Source organism: Octopus bimaculoides, chromosome 20 (assembly GCF_001194135.2).
Source record: "Octopus bimaculoides isolate UCB-OBI-ISO-001 chromosome 20, ASM119413v2, whole genome shotgun sequence".
Lineage (NCBI taxonomy): Eukaryota > Metazoa > Mollusca > Cephalopoda > Octopoda > Octopodidae > Octopus > Octopus bimaculoides.
In genome coordinates, this window is record NC_069000.1 from 15,842,867 (window position 1) to 15,866,359 (window position 23,493).

The 23,493-nt window shown below is 35.8% G+C and overlaps 2 protein-coding genes across 5 annotated transcripts in view; both read right to left on the reverse strand.

The window, feature by feature from the left end:
- Nucleotides 1-483: 483 nt before the first annotated feature.
- On the reverse strand, nt 484-5,275 carry LOC106879106 (uncharacterized). The gene has a single exon (XM_014928543.2). It carries the CDS (start codon nt 3,782-3,784, stop codon nt 1,781-1,783), a length of 2,004 nt encoding a protein of 667 aa, XP_014784029.1. The 5' UTR covers nt 3,785-5,275; the 3' UTR covers nt 484-1,780.
- Nucleotides 5,276-10,468: 5,193 nt separating this feature from the next.
- The window catches only part of LOC106879098 (E3 ubiquitin-protein ligase MIB2), a 26,241-nt gene continuing 13,216 nt past the window's right edge, over nt 10,469-23,493 (reverse strand). For all 4 annotated transcript variants that reach the window (XM_052975032.1, XM_052975030.1, XM_052975033.1 and 1 more), the window contains 6 exons: nt 22,768-23,402; nt 19,097-19,133; nt 16,544-16,753; nt 15,246-15,412; nt 14,529-14,677; nt 10,469-13,167 (listed from right to left, as the gene is read on the reverse strand). In XM_052975032.1, coding sequence (XP_052830992.1) covers nt 12,965-13,167; nt 14,529-14,677; nt 15,246-15,412; nt 16,544-16,753; nt 19,097-19,133; nt 22,768-23,402 — 1,401 coding nt within the window. In that variant the 3' untranslated portion in view covers nt 10,469-12,964. The remainder of the gene's footprint in view (nt 13,168-14,528; nt 14,678-15,245; nt 15,413-16,543; nt 16,754-19,096; nt 19,134-22,767; nt 23,403-23,493) is intronic.

Genomic DNA, 23,493 nt, shown 5'->3' on the forward strand with positions numbered 1-23,493 from the left:
GACATAAACACACCAGCATCGGTTGTCAAGCGATGTTGTGGGGGACAAACCTAGACACACACACACATATATATATATATACATATATATGGCGGGCTTCTTTCAGTTTCCGTCTACCAAATCCACTCACAAGGCTTTGGTTGGCCCGAGGCTATAGTAGAAGACACTTGCCTAAGGTGCCACGCAGTGGGAATAAACCCGTAACCATGTGGTTCATAAGCAAGCTACTTACCACACAGCCACTCCTACGCCTATATATATAGATATATATATATATAGACAAACATCTACATATATAGATACAAATACAGACACACACATATGTATATACACATATCTACATTATATATAATATATATATATACACACACACACACAAACATCTACATATATATACACATACAAACGTCTAAATATATATATATATATATATATATATATATATATATATATATATGTAGATGTTAGTATGTATATCTATATATATGTATAAATATACATACAAACATTTACATATATATAGATATACATACTAACATCTACATATATATATATATATAATGTGTGTGTGAGAGAAAATTTGCAAATATTCGTTATTTACAGGTGACTCCATGCAGACACACATATATGTATCTATCTGTTTAGGTCTGAGACTATATATGCATGTATAACTATGTTCTTGACCACGACTGACTGTCTGTGTCTGTGTAAGCAATTAGCATCAACCAAGTCATTTGTATTGTAAACTGCAAAGAAAAAGAAAAATGAAAAGTGCAACATGTATGTAATAATAAAACAAAAAGGCCAAGACAGATTCTTCAGACAGTTGCAGGTTTGGAGCATTTTGTTAGTTCACTAACAAGGTGTGTACTCACCAGTTGATATCATTTCTCCGTGTTTGTATGTAAGTCTGTTGTAAATCAGATGTTTAAAAGTGTAGAAAATCATTTTTCTCTTCAAAGTTAAGTAGTAAAAAAAAAAAAATTAAAAAAAAAGAGGAAGGTTTGCTGGTTATCTACACATGAGCTGATCATTTTGTTAAAATATATTTACGACTTATGTACACAATATACATGAAAGCAGTACCTCTGTTTGTTTCACAATATGCAATCTGTATAAATGTACAGCTTCTATATGCACTTACTGCAGTAAAATAAAATAGTATAGAGCCAATATTTTCTAAATTATGTATATTCACAGCAATGATGTCCAGAGAAATTAAAGCATACAGTTTTGATTTTTTCGTACATATTTTTGTTTATCTCTGTATGAGAGATATAGAGGGAGAGAGGGCACAAAAGAAAGGGAGAGCAAACATGTACTTCACTACTGAGTGTTTCCATTGGTGGACAAGGCAGTACTCAGTATGTGTGAATGATAGTGAATGAAATGCATCCTTACAACTATTCATCTACTATGTTCGTGTGTGTGTGTGTGTCTACTGAACAGATAGGAGGAAGATAGAAAGATAGCGAAGCAGTATTGAGTACATGTGAATCTTCACAATAGGTACTGTCAAAGTAAACAGAAAAGGCAATGTTCAATACTAAATGTGAAGAAATATAAGGCAATACTCAGTAGTAAGGTAGAGGAGGTTATAAGAAGGCAGTCTTGAATACTAGTGCATATCTAGGGTCACTAGGGAGGTGTACATGGATTATTAATATAAGTACTTCTTGACACCAACATCTCTATTTGCTTCCATGACTTTCTGAAGTGTGCGTGTAATATCAAAAGAAAAAAAAAAGAAAAAAAGGGAGTTTGGTAGTGTCTTTTAGTCTTAGTACTGGTTCTCCTCAATCCAACCTTTGATACTATTTGGCAGGGGCAGCTGTTGAATGTGATCGAAACGAGTGTACTGTCGTATAACAAACCTGCATAAGTACTGTAATGAGCGCACTTGGGTGAAACGAGATACAGGTTTTGTTAATCGGACGGGAAATGATGGTGATCCAGGCAGCCAGTATCTATAGTAGCAAATTATTCTAGTTTTTTGTTCAGAGTCACTCATTGAATGTTCTATTAAATCCACAATGGAAGGATAACCTTCTGTGTCTGGTTGAGCATAAAAGCTAAACATTCCATTACAATGTTCAATACGCGTATGCAAAGTTTTACCGTAAGAGCGAAAGCTCAAACTGAGAAGGTATCGTTCATCAGAGCTGTCACGCACTAAAAAAGCCCCATCAGGTTGATTAAGAAGCTTTTGTTCAGCTTCAACTCGAGTAATTGGGCCCCAGTACCAGCCAAATTTGGATAGTCGAAAGAGCTCTTCAGTGAGGCTCCCTATTTTAGGAGAATCCAATCTAACAGCATCATAATGAGGCAATAAACTGCTGCATGACCCTGGTGGGTCAGTACAAGATTCATACGGGTTACATTTATCAGCAGTCTCTGAGTCTTGTCTGTCTGTTGGAGGGCACCGATCCCAAGCTATATGACTTGGGCGTTCATTAAGGGCTTGAGCAAATTGCTCACAAGTCATTGACAATCTCCTGTTTTCTGTATTATTTTCAGAAACACCAGAGTTTGTTTGAGATTTTTGTTGAGTACTCCTGGATGAAGATGAATCCCGAAAAGGATTTGTACAAGTTGTAGCGCTATCCCCACTAATATAATCCTCTAAAAGTTTCTTCTGAAACCTTGATATGTCCTTGGTTTTGCAATTGCCAGTTTTACAGTTGTCACGAATTGTGCCATCTGATGCAGAATATAAATGCATCTCGTTTATTTTTGTTAAAGTGGAGTTTTGAAGATTGCAACAATCTGAGGAATTTTTATCTGCATTAGAATTACCTGCATTTGGTGTAGCTCCACTTGAATTACAACTAGGTCCTCTTGCTAATCGTTCACGAACAAGCGACAAAGGTTTGTGTGTCAATTTCCGACCACTGGTATTCCCTCCTGTTACAGGCTGGCATCCTTTAATGTGCTCTGAAACAACACCCTTCCGTGACACAGCAGGTGCTGGTGTCAATGAAGAATTATTGGGGAGATGTTCATGGCTACCACTAACCTTTCGATGAAGTGTAGGTGTAAAACATCGCCTCAGATTCCGCAGAAGATTCTTCTTCTCTTTGCGTTGTTTAGGTGGAACACCTACTTGCTCAACCATAGGAACAATAAGCAAGCTGTTGTCTTCTTTATAAGGATGATGGCTATGATGTCGGTGAGACTGCAACATATCAATTTGGTAGTGCTGAGATTGCATTGAAGTAGATGAACCACCATTGCTTGGACAGTATGTTGGAGAAGAAAGAGAATAAGATGAAACTGAAGATGAAATATTGCTAGACAGAGCATTAGATGATGAACTGTGGGTTACTTCTGGACTTTTCATTGTAGAAATCACATTGGTATTTCTAAGTGTACTATTCAAAGTTGATGAGCAAAATGATTCTGTGGAAGTGCTATTTACAGTACTCGATGTAGGCATGTTTTGTGAGTATGGTGAATTCAATGAAGCTGAAAACAACTTCTTCGATGTCATTCGTATTTGCCTTTTCTTGCAATTACCTTCATGTTGTTGCTGTAACTCTGTGCAGCTGCCATCTGCTGGCAAGAAAACCATATCTTCACTTTCTTGACCACTGTCGTCCAGGTGTAGTCGCGACAAAGATTGACTGTGGTTTACACTGCCGTGGTATCCACTACTTGAAATATCGTTAGAGGTAGAGGATGGGGACGGTACTGAAGAATTAGTACTAGTGCTGCCTGATTTTTGGCGCTGCTGTTGCCCACTGTTGGGCAACCGAAAACCTTTCCAAGTGATTTTCTTCATCATCTCGAAGAAAGCTGTGTATAATCACTCTTATTGTACACTGGATGGCAATAGACACTGCTGGAGGCAAGAATCTTCGTTCTTGAAAGACAGCTTACGTGGTAGGAAAAGGACGACATAGTCCCAAAAGCCAAACACAAAGAATAGGCTAGACGATTAAGTTATCACAGGTAACCAAATACTACTGGTAAAATTATATCTTTATAGCTTCTATGACAAACGGAATTGGTAAGGCAGGTGGAAGACTGATACATTTATATAAATTGGCAATAATTTTCTTTGTTACTCAGCAGATCCAATACTAAAGTTATAATTTTAAATAGAAAAAAAAAAGAGTTCACGGGTAGAAGAAAAAAAGGGTGGGGTGTTGAATTAATTTGGGTTAAATCGAAATGTTTACAATCCACATCGTGAGACGACTGAAGAGACGAGCAACAACTTCATATGACAGAGAGAAAAAAAGTCAAATAAGAAACGGCATAGCCATAAGTGATCAAACGTGTCTTGTTAAGACTGGGTCTTAGATGAGTGATTGTGACGATATCCCTCAAGCACCATTACCAAACGGTGTAGCTTTAAAAATGACAGAAATTTAATAGAATGAGTCGTGAAGACTACAGCATAGACTTTTAAAATAAATACAGAAATTTTTGATATTACCACCGAGTATTTTTCGTAATTTTTTTTTTTTTTGTACCACCGAATGTTTTCAACGCGTCCAAGATACAACCGATATCTCTCCTTTTAAGACCACACTTATAATAACGAAACACAACACATCAAGACGTACAATGCATGTAAAATCCTGACCAGTTACCGAATTTTTTTCGTATATAAATGGATATCAAGTGTGTCGAAGAACCAGTCACTAGTTCGGAATAAATTCTTCCCAACTACAGCTGTCGGAAGTTTCACCAGAGTGATAGATGTAACAGAGAGTCAAGTTGATCAAATTCGTTTAAACAGTTCCAATGCTGATACTAGATGTCCATAAAATCGAACACAAAGCTGTGTAGATCATTAATTTGGTGTCCGGAAGGTGTATCCAGTGTATTAATATTATAATTGTTTTCTTGTTTTTGTACCAGTCTTCGTATGTCAAGTTGGTTGTGGGGTAAATGAAATAGCGACAGTGGAGGAATTGTTGTTAGAGGTGCGGGCAAAGAGGGAAAGACGGATAAACGGGGGAAGCAGGTCACCTGTACGAAGCTCAGCCACTCTGTGCAGGTGTAAAGCACTATTACAGCAGGTCCAAGAATAATAGCCAGATACGGGGACCAGATCAGGAGCAACGTCAGTCAAACTCTTTTGTTGGAGTTGGTTAGCAAGTGTGTCTGTGTGTACCTGAAGTTTTATTTTGTGCGTTTGTCTGGTCTGGCAGCACCCTGTCTAACACATTTATTAGTGCGACAGTGGGTGTGTATGCCACATCGAGGCTCAGCATCAATCAGTCATGACTGACAATATTGCCAAAGGAGTGTAGAGGGTCGCTTACGCGCTACAGGTGTGGCTGGTGTGATGAGCAACACGTTGCTTGTATACTTCTGCTTTTATATCAAAGAATAATATTTATGTCATACACTGAGAGATTAATTACCAAATTCTTAAAAAAATATTTATAAAAGAAAAGTCCAAATCATACATACATACAAGTATATATATATAGGTATATATATATATATATATATATATATATATATATATATATATATATATATATATAGGTATATATACGCCAGTCTAAGAACAACTTAGTATATTTATAATTATTCTAAATACACATATATATGTATATTTATATATAAATTATATATTATAAAGATCTCATATACACATATATATATATAGAGAGAGAGAGAGAGAGAGAGTGAGTGAGCCGCTTATGTACTGAAAATTGAGCAAGTTCAAGCTACGATCTTATGTAGCTGTGTTGTCACTTATTTCCGTTTGTTTACGTTTGTTTATACACAAACTTATGAACAACGTTTAACGATAACTCTCCTGCATAAAATTTGAATGTTGTATAAGTTTATTCTTCTCATACAACATTAAAAAAAAGTCATTACTCTAATCATATCTAGTGAGGGGAAAGTTTGTTTACGCATGTATATGATGAAAGCATGTGTAATCTTGAAAATTACTTTCAACTCTTAAGTCATTGGTATTTCGTAATGAGATTAAATAACTACAGTAATTGACCTAGAAAAAGGTAATTTTTATGGTCATCAATGTTGTTGCAACATTTAATGAACACGTCACAATGTGCAGATGAGAACTTTGAAAGAGTCGGTGCAGAGTGAATCCGAACTTGCTTTTCCGGTTCCTGCATCAGACAATTTTTTTCTTTTGTTTTTGTTTGTGTTTCTTTTTACTAGGCCATGCTAACATTCTAGTACAAGAAGAAAAAAAACTGGTTGAAAAGACTTAAGAACGCATGCAAAATGCATGCATACAAATGCACAGACACATACATATGTGAATTCGAGCGTTCTTTTTGTTTGCGTGTGTGTGTGTGTGTCAGTCTGCATGGGTATACACACATGTATGTATGTATGCATGCATGCATGTGTGTATGCATATATATATGTATATGTGTGTGTACATTTATATGTATGTATTCTGCATATTTCATGTGTTTGTGTGTGCATATTTGAATGTGTCTATGTGTATGGGTTTGAGTGACTGTATATGCATCTGTTATGTAATGCTGTGTCTCTATATGTGTCCTTGTGTGTGAAGTGTGTGTATATGGTCGTGTTTCAGTCTTCTTTTGTGTATGTATGTGTGTGTGTATTTGTCTATCCGTATTACCTATGTATCTGCTTATCTATCTGTTTACTTACATATCCATTTACCTACTTATATATGATACACACACACACACATATATATATGTATATATATATATATATATACGTCTACATAACTTGTGTGTCAGGTCGCTCTTGAGCGCTGCTGGTAACATGTAACTCAGTACAACCTGTTGCATGTTCAGGTCGTCGGCGACTAAATTGGCAACCCCACCAAGCTTGCTAGGTGATGAGGGTGATTGTTTGATACCTTGCAGGACGAAAAATAAAACCCGTCAAAAATGGGCGGAGGAACTTATGAAAAGTCAACGGCCATCCAACAATATGTATATATGTGTATACTGTTTTATCTTATTTTATTTATAGTTAAAATTTGATGTATTTAATGTCATATATTAGGTGGAAGATGCGGCTCCTTAACCGTGGTAAAGGCATCCCATGTAGGAAGAGGGAAACTGATGTAAAACCAAGTCTTTGCTGAGGATCTCTTTAACAGGGCTGTACTATCAGTAAACTCTGACTCATAAGGTAGACTAGGCTCTCCAGCTTGTTTATAGCGGCTAGTCTAGGAGATGGAAACCTCTGAAGAAAAAGCCTGAGGTGTGTTGTTCTTGGGTATTGTGGCATATATGTGCACCATATTCTTGCTATCATCACTTCCAAAACTGTGACTGCTTCTACACAAGCCTTCAACACTCAAATCAAATCATGTGTGTGGGTTTTCTGACAACTTACAGTAATTCATTCAATACTGCATAGCCCCAGCTTGCAAAAACAAAAAGGCCTCTGGCGAGAGAGTGAAAGCAGCAGGACAGGTAAAGGATATTGCTGGATCTCTACACAGTCGGCGACCATTGGGTGATGGCCGTTCCAGCACAGAACTTGTGAGTAACTGTACTGTCCGTGACCTCCAGTGGTGACAAAGCAGGTCTATTTAGAAACAGCGCTGCTTTCCTCAACAGCGGGAGGGGCGAGAAAAGGAGCCCTAAAACATTGCCTACTCACCTTAAACTTGGCAGCCCGCTGCAGTTGTCTGGTTATTCAGTAACACAGTCGAAACATGAAGTAATCTAAGAATATTAATCTTGGCTCTTGGAATGCACAAACAGCACTGGTTGCCCTTGAACTAAAGAAATACATCATTGACATAGCTGCACTCAGTGAAACTCGCCTTGCAGGATCATCAGAGTCAGAAGAAAGTGAAGGTGGATACATATGTTTCTGGTGTGGAAAAAATGAGGACGACTGATCTTGCCATCATGACAGAAATAGCTAGATCCCTTCTTTCTCTACCCGAAGGTATTTCTAATCGCATCAAGACACTAACGTTGGAAATTGGTCACAATACTCGTGGTACGTTTGTCAATTGTTGTGTTCCAACTATGGCCACCAACTCCGCGATGTCATCTCCAGTTGTAACCATAGGTATAAATTTATCCTTATAGGCGACTTTAACGCTCGTGTTGGTACTGATTGTCAGGCTTGGGAGAGTGTGCTTGGCCGCCATAGTGTAGGTTGAATGAACTCCAGCGGTCTGCATGTGCTCTCCATCTGCGAGGAATTCAGTCTAAGCATCACAAATACCTTTTTTTCAACAGCGAAATTGTTGCAAGACGATCTGGATGCATCCTAGATCTAAGGATTGGTATCTCATAGACTATGTTATCACTAAGAAGCGAGATATTAGGGACGTTAACATTACACGTTCCTTTCATAACACCTGCTATCTCTCTCACCATTCTCTTCTCCGTAGTAAGGCTACGTTGCATCTGAAACACACAAGACTACAAAAGGCGTCAGTGCCTAAGCGCATTAACGTTCTGCCTTTGAAAACTGCTGAAAAGCAAGCGGAATTCTCTATCAAGTTGGACACTGTACTCAACACTGTTGATATTAGTGATGATATAAAGTCATCTTGGAAGGCTTGTGTGAAGTAGGGGGAAAAGAAAGCATTCACACGAGACACTGTGGTTTCTGTTACACGAGGTTAAATGGTTCACAGTTAACTGCTTACTCCAAACTTCTGATAGTTCTTTATTTTATAGTAATATGTCAGTCCACTTCTAGTCACTTGGAGATGGTCGGAATCCTTCCACAAATGTGGCCTAAACAAAGCTCGCCTCCAGCGCATCCTGTTGGCAAGCTACAGTCAACGAGCATCTTTTCATGTGGTCGAACAACCTCAAGGAAGTAAAGGTACGCATCCATATGCAAGGGTATAAAAGGATTGAAAATTGCATGCTGGAATGTCAGGACCATACTAAACACAGCCGACAACAGCCGTCCAGTACGTTGCTCTAATTTAATTACACATGAACTGGTAAGACTGTATGTTGACATCACAGTTCTCAACAAAGTCCAATATCCAGAAGGCAGAATACAAGAGCATGACGCCGGATGCATTCTCTACTAGTCAAATAAACCAGTAGCGGAAAGATGCTTTTCAGGTTTTCAGGCGTGGACTTCTTGATCAGAAATTCTATCATTTCCAAGCTTGAAAACCTACCAACAGATCGTTCTGACTGCATCACCACTGTGTACCTCCTACGGAGTAATCAACAATATGCCACACTCTTCAGTGTGTATTCCCCAAATTTTCAAGTAGATCCAGCAGAAAAAGACAAGTTTTACTCTGAACTGCACAGTCTTCTACAAGGCAGCCCTGCAGACGACAAGGTCATGATCGTTGGTGATTTCAATGCCAGAGTTGGCCAAGTTCTGTAGCTTGGAAAGAAGTACTTGGAAGACATGGTGTTGGTAACCTGAATGACAACTGGTATTTGTTGTTGTAGTTCTGCACAGATTTTCAACTCATTGTAGTGAGACCAGTTTGTATTATTGCATATTTAAGAACATTAAGTTTGGTCTATATAAGCTCACCACACTAATTTGTTGTGGTTGGTTAAAATACCTATCATATGGGTTATTTGACATTTATTGAGCCATGTGTTGTGATTAGTTGAGTGTTGCGCAGGAATTGGATCGAAGGTCCAATCACGTTGCGCATAATATATTTCAAATGGCTAACCATGTATATGTTCCTATTCGTTACTTCAAAGGAGCAGACGATAAGTGACTTTGGTCAGTGTAGAGGGAGAGTACGTAGTTGATGGTTTAGATAGTCATGGTCTTTACTTGTCTTACTAACTATACTGCTACACCAGAGTGGGCATTATAACAATCTGACTTTGAGGATTACAACAATGGCAATGAGGGTTATAAGGAATTAACAAACTCAAGTTGTATTTTTTTGTGCAAATTTTATGGAAGAAAAAAAAGGTAAAATTAGGGAAAATTTGTTGGCTGGTTTGCTTGAGTTGAAAAAACAGCAACAACAACTGAAAGAACAAAACAGCAGCAGCTACAACTTCAAGAACAACAGCAGAAGCAACGACAATTACTATTACAGCAACAAATGCTGCAATTAAGGGAGAGTAAGTCATCAGGAAATGCTGAGAAAATGTCCTTGCTAGATTATATTGCAAACTCGATAACAGAGTTTAAGTATGAACCAGATGAAGGGGTTACCTTTGAGGCGTACTATAGAACAGGGGTTTTCAAACTGTGGTCCGCAAGGACAAGACAGGGGGTCCGTAGACAGCAAATACTTTTTATGGGCAATTTGATTTTATATATGTTTTTTTTAATCGAAATCTTTTAATTGACAATAAACCTATTTGTTAAATACTGTTAAATAAATAAATGTAAAAATATATGTTATTTTAAGCAAATATTTATGTATAAATTTCATAAGCGCTTATAAGGGGGTCCCTAAGGTAAAGCCTGAAATATAAAGGGGCCCGCAAGTCAAAAAGTTTGAAAACCCCTGCTATAGAAGATACAAACAAATCTTCAATAAAAAGAGCAAAGATTGGGATGATGATATGAAAATATGTTTAATCTTGAGAAAACTGGCAGCAGGAGAACATGAACATTACAGCAATTATGCTCCTGAAAAAACCTTCTGACATAAACTTTAAAAGATACAATAATCATATTGTGTAAAATTTTTATTGAGGGAAGCTTATTGTTCAATATACATTGGAAATGTTTGTGCCTAGAAAAGAACAACAAGGATGACTACATCACATATGCTTGCAGAGTTAACAGGGAATATGAAAAGTTCACATGTATAAATATATAAATTTCTACCAGATCAGTTACCCAGGCAGAGTCAGTCAATCCCATTGTTCTGTCGAACATGTCCAGCCTATCCTTTCTCAACCAGTACTTTCCTTCAAATTTAATAACTGACTTTCTAGCAGCTAATATTACATATACTTCTTCTTGAATTAGCTCAGAGTTTTCATTGAATATTTAAATGCTTTGTTGAGGAGGATGGAGTTAACAGAGGCATAGAAGCTGGATATATCCAACTGTATGAATTTAATTTTCTTTGCTATAATACTGTCAAACCAATCGATTACCTCATACGAACTGGACCAGAGATTTAGTTTTATCATGTTCCTAAGTGTAGGTATATATTTATCAATAATGTGTTTGCTTATTCTACCTAAGTCAAACTTCGAAGGGCATATTAGCCTAATAGATGGGTTAGTGTTAACTAACAAAAAACTAACTCCACTCAGTTCTTTGAGACTGGTCAAAGCTTCTTGAGACCCCGAAGAAGCTGAACTGATAATAGTGACAGGTTGCATCTGCAACTGTTAGTAGTCCAGGCAGTAGAAACATGTGTAGGTTATTGTGATATGTTGTATAAAATTGTAAAATAAGAGAAAATAAATTTTGAGGATGAACAAGTCTCCATACTCTTTATAATTATTGCACCAGCATGACCGCAGCCACTTGGCTGAAACACATACATAAATACATAAATACATAAATAAATATATATATATATATATAATTTTAGAGAAAAGAACCAAAGTTCATGAACTCATCCATGAAAATCCACAGTCACATATAGAAAACATTAATAAATGCACGATAAATAAGTATAATAAAATACAAAGTAAAAATCATAAAATAATGATAATAAAACGACTACACGTGTTTCATAACCAAGTTTTCAAATAGAAAATAAAATATATTCAAATCGATTAAATCGATCGAAAATCAATTCTGTTCAAAAATATAGCTAATCTTGAGGTCAAAATAAAACAATTATAATAATAAAAGGAATGTATATATCAACCAACAATAAATAACAAATGAATGTATATAAAAATACTTATTACATTAAGACAGAAAATGTTAAACAATAATATTAAAAAGAAATTTAATACTGATCATATCAAAATTTATAAACGTGACATTATTAATTTTACGTTTATTAGAATATAAACTAACAGAAATATTAAATGCAAATCTTATCTTAACGAATTTTTCATTTAAAATACAATTTAAACGAAGTTTAGGTTAAACTAAAATTATAAACGTAAAATAAATAACTTTAATTTTAATATAAATTAACAAAAAATTAACTTATATAAATTAATTTATATAAAAATAATTATATCACCATTAAATAAAAGAAAAAAAAAAAGAAAATACCTTTAACAAAATTATTGAAAAGAAATACAAAATTTATCTAATCGAATCTTTAGTTTGAATAAAATTTTATATGTTGTACTATTAACTTAACCTTAATTATAATATTAACTAATAATCAAAGAAATTATATAAAAAAAACTACTTATTTATCCCATAAATCAAAAAGAAATATTAAACATTATTGGAGAAAATGCAACACTAATTTAATCGAAGTTTTGGTTTAAACTAAAATGATAAACTTTATACTATTAACTTAGTTTTAAATAAGGTATCGGCTAACATTAAAATATCCATTGAATTAATATAAAAATACATATTTTTCCAATCAATGATAGAAAATCATTTAACAATATTAACGAAGATAAAAGCAATACTTATCTCAATGATGCTAGAGTTTAAACTAAAAATTATAGATGTTAAACTAATAACTAAGTGTTTATTAGAGACATAAACACATACACACACATGTATATATACTCACATATATATATATATATACATACTTGTGTATATAAGATTGACCAGTGACCGGTCTGTCAAAATGCTAGAAGAAGCTCACTTAAAAATTTTTTAAGTGAGCTTCTTCTAGCATTTTGACAGACTGATCACTGGTCAATGTTATATACACAAGTACTATAATCTTTTTAGGATGTCCAAAAAATTTTTTTCAAGAGCCTTCTGATTCTTTTAATGTGCTAGTTTCCTGGTATTAAATTGATATTAATTAATATCGAATTTTTACCATATTATGTTAATTATATACATATGTAGATACTTATACAAAAACATGTTTGTTAATTCTGTTAATTGACAAGGTAGAAAGTGGGTGGAAAAGCTGAGAGATGAAGCAAGGAGCTGATCAATGTATGATAATCTTTTTCATAATATGTTTCCTACACATATGACAGTCATCAAGTACTTCACCACATTTTTTACAAGTGGTATGGCCACAATCAAAGACCATATCCCGACGACGCTCCATACATATTAGGCACATTTCATCACTGAGTTGTTTGTTGTTGAACTCCTGAGGTGAATTTACGGTTTTAAATTCAGACCCATCTGAAATGATAAATATACAAATTTTACATTATGATATTAATCAGAGGCACATCTAAAGTAATAAATATTCTATTATAACACGGTATAATATTAATTTGTAACCCATCTGAATTGATAAATAAACAATTTTATGCGAGTATATTTAGTTAAAAAATTAAGAAAATGGGTAATTTGAGAGAAAATTGCAGTTAAGAAATTCTCGTCTTCCTCATCACCATTTGACGTCCACTTTCCATGCTGGCATGGGTTGGACAGTTTGACATGGAGTTGGCTAGCAGGAAGCTGTCCGGATTCCAACTGTCTGTTGTGGCATGGTTTCTATGGCTGGAATCCCTTCCTCATACCAACCACACTTAAAAGAGTGTACTGGGTGCTTTTTACATGCCACCAGTATGGGTGCAAGTATACAGCACTAACACGGGTGCATTAACATGGCACTGGCACAGGGGCATTAACACAGCACTGGGCACAGGTGCTTTTAAGTAACACTGGCACCTAAAAGGACAAGCCTGTATGTGTGGGAGACAGCAATTTTGCTTAGCTTGACGTATCTCATCAAGTACAGCAAATCACCACATCTCCCAGTTCCTTGTCATTTTCTCAGTGAGGTCCAACATCCGAACATCCTTTCTCACCATTCTGTCCCACATCTTCCTGGGTCCACCCCTTCCACAAGTACCCTCCACAATTAGAGCTCAGCACTTCTTTATGCAGCTGTCCTCATCCATATGCATCACATAACCAAACCAGCACAGTCTTCTCTCTTGCACAGATTGCTTCTGGTTCAATTCTGCCAACTTTCAGATTTTAAGTAGTCTAAATTAAAGCTTTCTTCCATCAAAATTTCATCTTAATTTATATATAATTAATAACACTTACTACTCCAAGAACAAGGCCTGAAATTTTGTGGGACAGGGCTAATTGCTGAAGTGGTAAATAATTTATCAATCCTGAAAGGACGAAAGACAAAATTGACCTCAATGGAATTTGAACTCAGAACATAAAAACAGAAGAAATGCCACTAAGCATTTTGTCCAGTGTGCTAAAGATTTTGCCAGCTTGCTGCCTTAAACATCAACTTAATAATGACAAAGTGATTTTACTAAATACTTCATTACTTTCAAAATTTACTGAAACAGAGGCATTGTATTTCAACAGAAGCGTTGTAACAAAAGGATTAAAAATGACATACATTATACATGTGAAATTCTGATAAGAACATAATCAACTAAGTTTATTACTCTTCCTGTTAGCAAAATCCAGAGAAATGATTGGATATGAAATATCCCACTTTGAATCAAAACAAATGCATCAATCAACATCATCTAATGAGACAGACAAACCATCAAATATCTACTTACCAAACCTAGTTTTGCTAATCACAGTCTGTTTGCATCGATTACATTTTTTAATCTCTATCTTAGAGCAACATTCTTCACATACTATCCTATGTCTGCAGGGGTGGAATTTTATAGAGACCAGATTATCTCCACATATAAAACACTCATACCTGTAAAAGAAACACACATAGACTCACCAATAAAATCATCTGACAAATATTTCATTAAATGTAAATGTAGAAAGAATATTTTTTATAATGTTAGCATTATGCTATCATTTGAAGAGAAAATTTTTTAATATTATTAACCCTTTGGAGACATAGCTATCTGATGCACATTTTAAAACAAGACAGAATTATAAGATACAAAAACAATATCTGAATCTAATAAACCCAGAAAAATGTATATATTCTCAAATATATTGGTTCCTTTTCTTTACAGTGCAAAACAACAGATTGACAGATCAGCCTAGTAATGGTGTTAAGAAATATTTTCTTTCAAAACACACATGCACACATGTTCACACAGAGTTAATTATCCATGTGCAACTAAAAATAAAACATGGAGATCATATGAATATGAAGAGATTCTACAGTAATAATCCATTAAAATAATGAAACAGCTTGATCACTTAATAATCCTAGCTTAAACCCGGGCAACGCTGGGCTATACTGCTAGTAAAATATAAATTACAAAGCAACTTGTTTGTGTATTTAGCAATCATTAGGGAATACTTACAATTTTGCAAGATATAGTTCCAGTCTGTTTTTCAAATCCGAATTGTTAATGATGTCAAGTGGTGTGGTGTTGTTTTTGTTTTTATGATAGAAGTTTGCTCCTTGTTTTGCCAGATATACAGCTACAACTATACTGGATAATCTGTTTTCTTTGAGCTGATAGGAAATCTATAAATGATGAAATATATATTTATGTATACAAAGGAACAGCATGCTACCATGAAATTCTGTTTCCTGTTGGGGAAAACAGCAGCTGAATCGGTTATCATGTTTCAAACAGCTTACAAGGATGCTGCCTTGAGCAAAACACAAGTTTACAAGTGGTTTTCCCACTTTAGGAGTGGTCATTTGTTGCTTGAAGACCAACCCCATTCAGGGTGACCACAAACCTCTGAAATGAATGGAAACATCACAAAAATTCATGAACTGATCTTGGAGGACCATTACCAAACAATTGATGAACTTGATATGACTGGTGTATCCTGAAGCTACTGCCAACAAATTTTGAGCAAGGAATTGTGAATGAAATGAGTTACAGCAAAATTTGTGCTTCACTTGCTCACTGTTATAAGATACAAATATTGAAAACAGATTTCCAAAAGATAATTTTGAGTAAAGTAAACAGTTACAATATTACTGACAAATATAAAATGTCAGTATTGAAAACAAACATTAAATAATGATGATGGCAATGATGCCTGGATAGATTAGTGTTATATTGGCTATACATCATCATCATCATCATCATCGTTTAACGTCCGCTTTCCATGCTAGCATGGGTTGGACGATACAATTTAACTAAAACACATTTATACAACTGCCTTGATAAAATCAACTACCATAACAAGGGAAATAGTTAAGGAACTGTATTGTATATGAAATACAACAAAATGATGACAAAAGATTACTAAAAGAGAATACATTCAAAACTAAATACCCATAACATACGAACTTCCCCCAAGTTCCAGGTCTTCCCACTCAACCTTTGTTCAGTGAAGTTGTTTAGATCTAAACTTGATTGGTGGCGTTACTTACTCTCCTATAATGTTGCTACAAATTTTGATGTAAACGTTTTCTACTGGATCAAATCTCAATATTTTTATGTAAAATATAGCTAGGGACCAGTCCTCTTCAAAAATGTTAGCAGTTTTCCATTTGGTTAAGAACTGAATTAGCGGCAAGCTCTGAAAGATGCTGCATGAGAGTAAATTGCGGCCTTAAGAATATTATTCAACTACTACTGTAGTTGAATGATATGTCTCACATAAAAAAAAAAATTAAAAAAATTCTGAAACTTACCTCATCTAAAATTTCAAGATGTTCACTTTCAGAGTGAAACATTTTCTCCCTCAATGCAACATGCAAACAATTGTCACCATCTTTATTTATAGCGTCGACATCTGCTCCTTTTAATAATAACATCTGAGTGATTCCAAGGTTACCCTTAGAAATGGCCTGGAGGAATGGTGTCTGATTATGAGTGTTACAAATATCAAATTTCACTTCAGCCTTTGTGGAAATGAAAATAAAAAGTAAAAAATATCAATGTATCATGAGTGTTTTTACTGGATATTTGATCAGACTGTTACTGTGGATTTGATGTGGTCAATAAAACAAACCATTCATAGGTTCCTCTGTAAGATGGTATGGATGTACATTAGAGACATGATAAATCTATGAAAATGACAAAAACAGGTTGTTTCAGGACAATCTACTTTTATCCCTTGCTATATACCTAACTCACAGTAAGTTATAGACTATTTGAGCTAGAAAGAACACTTAATTAACAGATGAAATCCATTGAAGAAGAATCATATGTCCAATGTATACTTTTGATGTTGCTATATCACTAAATGGTCCATAAAATTGCTGTGTTGGTTAGAGTCAATGTTAAAATGATATCTACTTGGATGTTATATATTCGACTGTTTAATACATTTAATATATAAATTTGCGTGTTTAATATACATTGAACCGCAAAAGAAATGCGAGACATGTGTAACTGTGAAATATGCTTTAATTTCATTATGTCAGAGATAAATTTTGATAAACCTGATAAAGTCAATTTCTTGGATGCACTTAGACCATAGACTATGGGTTGTTGTCATGTGTTCTGGTAGTGCGCGGTTCACAAAAGCCATTGGCACCTGTACCCACACCCTGAGGAAAGCTGCCTCCAGTTCTGCACGAGTTGTTGGCATTGGGAATACCTGGTTCAGCCATCTCTGGATTTCATCTCACAGGTGTTCAACTGGGTTCAAATCTGGGCTGAGAGCTGACCTTGACATGGTTCAGATGTTGTAGTGATGTAGGAAGTCCATGGTGACCCTGACTGTGTGGGAGGGAGCATTGTCCTGCTGGAACACGTGGCTATGGTAACATGCAAAGAAGGGCATGATGTGAGGTCTTAGGATGTGGTCAACGTAGTGCTGTGCTGTGATGCCATTCCCTCTGTCTGCACCAACATTTTGGAACAGTTCTCTGATTTAGGCCTATAGTACCCCAAACCATGATGTTTTGGCCACCCTGAATCTCCCTCCATGACACATGCATCTCTGCAGCATTCACTCCTCCTATACCACACCCTCACTCTGCCGTCCGAGGTGGAAATGCAGTATCAGCTCTCGTCAGAGAAGACTATCAACCTCCATTGTTGATGCCACCAATGTTGGTGCTGTGTAGCCCACTGTAGTTGTGCCTGATGGTGTCGGGCGGTGAGGACAGGCCCTTGAGCAGGTTGACGGCAACACAGGTTGTTGGTAACCAGCCAACGTCATACCACGTCATTACTGATGGGTCGCTGTCAAGTGCCAATGGTCTTGCGAGCTGTCATGCTGGCCAGTCTGAAGAGATCATGGAGATGTTGCAGGTGGATGAAGCGGTTCTGCCTGGGTGTGTTCACCTGGGGGCGCCCTCTGCTGGCACGGTATGCAGTGCTATTGGTGTTGTATCGCTGTTGCAGGCAATAGATGGTACTGACATGAACATTGTAAGTTTTTGCAACAACTAGGGCACGCTGCCCTGCTTGCAATCAGCCCATAACTTGTTCTCTCTGTGCTGCTGACAATAGGGTCATACCTGATGCGTCCAAATTACGAATGCCAGGAACATGGTTCAAGTTGATTTCTATACCCATAACCTTCACAAGATGCACGTGCATTTCGGTTTTCATGATAATTATTTGTGACTGCCACCCATGGCATTCAACATATCTGCGTTTTGGCATCTCATTTCAGGGATAGTTGAAAGGTTACCTGCAATTTGGGTCTCAGCCATAAAGCAGCATGTCTTGGAATATTTACACTTACATCCCAAGAAATAAATTTTCAGAATCTTCTATATAAAAATGCAATTTTTTCAAATTTCATTTCTTTTGCAGTTCAGTGTATAGGAGTGTTAATATATTTGATATATATTGCTGTGTTAATACATTTAAAAAAAGTGTGATTAATATTTCTGATATACACTAACACAAAATAATGTAATACATTTTCATTAATTTGAAAGAGATCTTGTATATGTGTTGTATCATGAGACCATTAACGATGGAACTGTTGACATGATTAGTATTTTGACTGGCTATTGTCGCCACCACCAACACACTCAACATGACTGCTATCATCATCATCATCATCATCAGTGTCATGATCATCATATTCCTCTAAAGACACAAGACTTAACATTTTAGTAGGTGGTGTATAGTCAATGAAATCAACCCCAGTATTTCACTGGTACTCTGATGATGATGATGATGATGATGATGATGATGATGATGATGATGATGATGATAATATTAAACAGAATGATGAGATCAATAGAATACTACACTGTGAAAAATATATGTTAACTAACCTGGGAGAGTATCAGTTTCACCACATCATAGTGTTGCCTGAAATTATAAAAGGGAAAATAAAAATAATACAAACATCACAAAGATTGAATTAATCAATAATTAGATCTTCAATTAAGGAAAACAAATGTAAGTACAGGTGTAATGAGACCCTGACTGAGATTTGAACCATAGATCTGATTTTCCTTGTCAAGAACTATGAACTGATATATTTTCATAAAAGGAAAAGTGCTGTCGTAAAAGTTAATACGGCTTGACCAATCAGCACTGGCTGACTTTTTGTAGCTGAGGTGACAATTTTCAAAAGAAGCATGCAAGTTTTACTGCTAAACTGAAGAATGTAGAGAGAGCTGCTAAGCCTTCCAGGGGAATTTACATTGCTTGTCTAACAAAATTGTTTTCTCTCTCCTCTTTCATTTCTAAGTAACAAACTTACACCAAGGTGGAGGAAAGCTAACCTTTACTTGTAGCGTCCAGTAACACATACAAATTATATGCAGTGATTAATTTCCTTGTATTATCTTCATTAATTTCCTTGTATTATTTTCATATCATCCTGCAGGTTATAGAAGATTCCTAACTGTTATGTTCACTGAATATTGATCCAGAAATTTATTGACTGTACATGAGTAAATATAACAATGCTCATTAATAAAATATTTAAAAATTAAAATTTTATTAAGATCATTGTCTACACCCTTTTTAACTTGTGAATGGCCAACAAAGAATATATGGCAAATAGCCACACTAAGTAGGTATTCCTAGCATAAAGGTGAAAACCTTGCAGTAATGTGAAGTTCCAGAAAACAAAATTTTCCCCATTTACTTGCCTGTTACACAGAAGTCAATGGACATGCAACCAATGGGAAAATAGGTTTTGTGTTATGGAACTCTACATTAGAGAAATTTTCAAGAGGAAGTGCAACATATCTACATGTGTGTGTATGTCTGTTTGTGTGTGTGTGTGTGTGTTTGTGCATACGGGGGTGGGGGCAGTTATATGAAGTTGTCTCCTTTGTTGCATATATATACATATATATGTATAAATGACATCCTCACCTGGTATGAATGTTTCTTTAAAACAAAAACTATAGCAACATAGAATTGCTTTTCCAGGTGTTCAGTCATTCTGCTTGTTTAATTAATATATCAGAAGAAAATGAAATGTTAGTACATACCACATATACTTACATAGCTCATGAGTGCATCAAAAAGATATCTGAAGTAATGTCAATGTTATACTAGCTGTGAAATCTGAACTAGAGTCGAATAAAGGGAAAAGACATAAATAATTTGAGAGAGGGAGAAGTAACAGTCAATATTATCACTGTAACAGCCTGAATCTTACAGACAGGGAGATGGTAAGATCATGAAATATTTCAAATGTAAACCTATCAAACGTTTTACCAGAGACAGTAATATCATGTTAATATATTTGTGGAGTCTGATAAGTTATTTATTACACACTGAAGCAATCTATGAAGATATGCTGATCTATAACTGATAAACAGATGGTTACTCCTGTGAAAAAAACCTTGGTACATTAAATGGTACAAATAAAGCCTTAGTTAAGATTAGTAAATCTGATGAACATTGCTTCAATGGTAATAGGAGAGACAATTGAGTTTAGTAAAATTGTCAATTTTCTAGTAAATATAGGTGTTAGAGTTCATACTGAAGCTGATATTGTGAAAACTAATTGACTTTTTTTCTAAGTAGTAGCTCTATGAAAAATGGTGTTGGCCTTTAAAAATAGTTATAGTTGGATTTTGAATGCAGACTGAAAACTACATCAACTGGTCACTGTTGTCTGACTTTAATTAACACGTAAGATTACAATATTACAAAAATTGTAAAAAAAATTTTAATTAGAGCTCCAGAGCAGAGAACAGAAATAAGGCTGCAAAATTCAAGGACAGGAAGAAATGTCATAAAATATTTTGTCCAACAAGGGAACAATTCTGTTGGCTTGCTATCATACTACTACTACTACTACTACTACTGTTGTTGTTGTTGGCACTCCGTCGCTTACGACGTCGAGGGTTCCAGTTGATCTGATCAACGGAACAGCCTGCTCGTGAAATTAACGTGCAAGTGGCTGAGCACTCCACAGACACGTGTACTCTTAATGTAGTTCTCGGGGATATTCAGCGTGACACACAGTGTGACAAGGCTGGCCCTTTGAAATACAGGCACAACAGAAACAGGAAGTAAGAGTGAGAGAAAGTTGTGGTGAAAGAGTACAGCAGGGTTCGCCACCATCCCCTGCCGGAGCCTCGTGGAGCTTTCGCTCAATAAACACTCACAACGCCCGGTCTGGGAATTGAAACCGCGATCCTATGACCACGAGTCCGCTGCCCTAACCACTGGGCCATTGCACCTCCACACTACTACTACTACTACTACTACTGCTACAACCTACCACCAATATCACAACCACCACTAATAATAATGGTTTCAAATTTTGGCATATGGCCAGTAATTTTAAGAGAGGAGTTTAGTTGATTACATTAACTCCAATGCTCAACTGGTGTCAACCCCAAAAGGATGAAAGGCAAAGTCAACCTCAGCAGAATTTGAACTTAGAAATGTAAAGGGCTGGAAGAAATACAACTAAACATTTTGGCCAATGTCCTGATGATTCTGCCAGCTCACCACTATGATGATAATGATGATGATGGTGATAATTTATTTCTTTATTGGCCAAAGGGTTGCACACAAAACAAAAAGGATGATACAAACGAAAGGACAGTGGGAATTTACATAAAACATGTGCAAACAATAACAATTAACAATAAAATACTCCAATAGGGGAGAGTATCACCAAGGGGCGACTAAAGAACCCTACCAATCTCATAACACCCTGGTCACCAGGTGAATTATAATAACTGCTCCTCTCTCCACTGTAAATTCCAGCTTACAGGCACAGGCTTAGAGTAGGTCCCTTTATCTGTGCCATTCTTGCTATATTTAAACTACCTGTCTTCAGCTCTTTCAGTCACATCCAGTACAGAAACTCTTTCACCATAGCCACCAGACAGAAAATCTGCTTGCCCTTCCCACCCAAAGGAAAGTGGAAAGCTAATCTTAACAATAACAATAGCAACAACAACAACAACAATGGTTTCCAATTTTGACACAAGGCCAGCAATTTTAGAGGGAAGGAGTTTAGTCAATTACATCAACTCAAGTACTTGACTGGTACTTTATTTTACTGACCTTGAAATAATGAAAGGCAACTGACTTCAGTGAAACTTGAACTTTGAACAATAAAAATCATAATTTCTAGCTTAGACACAAGAATAGGATAAAAATAGGGCACAGCTTACTGAATTAACCCCTTAACTTTACTGGAATAAATTATACTAACCCCTTAAAATGACAATTCCTAGTTGGAATTTGACTTGAAACAATGTGACAACAGTTAATACTCTTAAGCATTTAATTCTGAAGGTGACTGTTCCAGGGATTGGTAACGGTGATGACAACGATGATGATAATGATGGCAGTGGTAGTGATGATGATGATGGTGATTTCTTAATGAAGTAGATTTAAGAGTGAGGCCCCATAGTGGAATGATGGCATTAAGTGATTTGTTAAAGATTAAAATTTTGGCAAAACAGAAAAATAAAAGAGAACCAGATGCAAATATTCTGGATTATTCTTGACTTACTGTAGAACTGCACAATGTAGAGATGTTTCGTTATATTTATCCTTCATATTAATGTCAGCTCCAGACTGTATTAACAGCTTTGCTATATCAATAAATCCTTTATTGCAGGTTGTGTGGAGTGCTGTATAACCGGTAGTGTTGACCATATTAACATCAGATTTGGAATCAATTAACAACTTTATTATCTCAGTAGATTCATTATCACAGGCTATGTGAAGTGCTGTGTAACCATGGCGGTTGACAATATTAGCATCAGCATTAAACTTTACTAACAACTTTACTACTTCAACAATTTTTTTACTGCAAGCTATGTGAAGAGCTGTGTCACCACTGGTACTGACCTTATTAATGTCAGATTTGGACTGTATTAACAAGGGTATTATATCAGCAAATCCTCTATCGCAGGCTATGTGAAGTGCTGTGAAACCATTCTTACTGACAACATTGCTGTCTTGTCCAGACTGTAAAATCAACTTTACTGAGTTAATGTGCCCAATACAACATGCCAGATGAAGAGCTGTGTCATAACCCACCTCTACCACACAAAACTTCAGTAACAACTTGACTATGTCAAAATTATTACTATGACAGGCAAGATCCAAAAGGTTTGTAACATTACCATATTGTTCATTAATCTGAAAAAAGATGTATATATTAAGATATAGTTATATTATTTGCCTATACACATGTATGTATTCATATGTGTATATATATATATATATATAT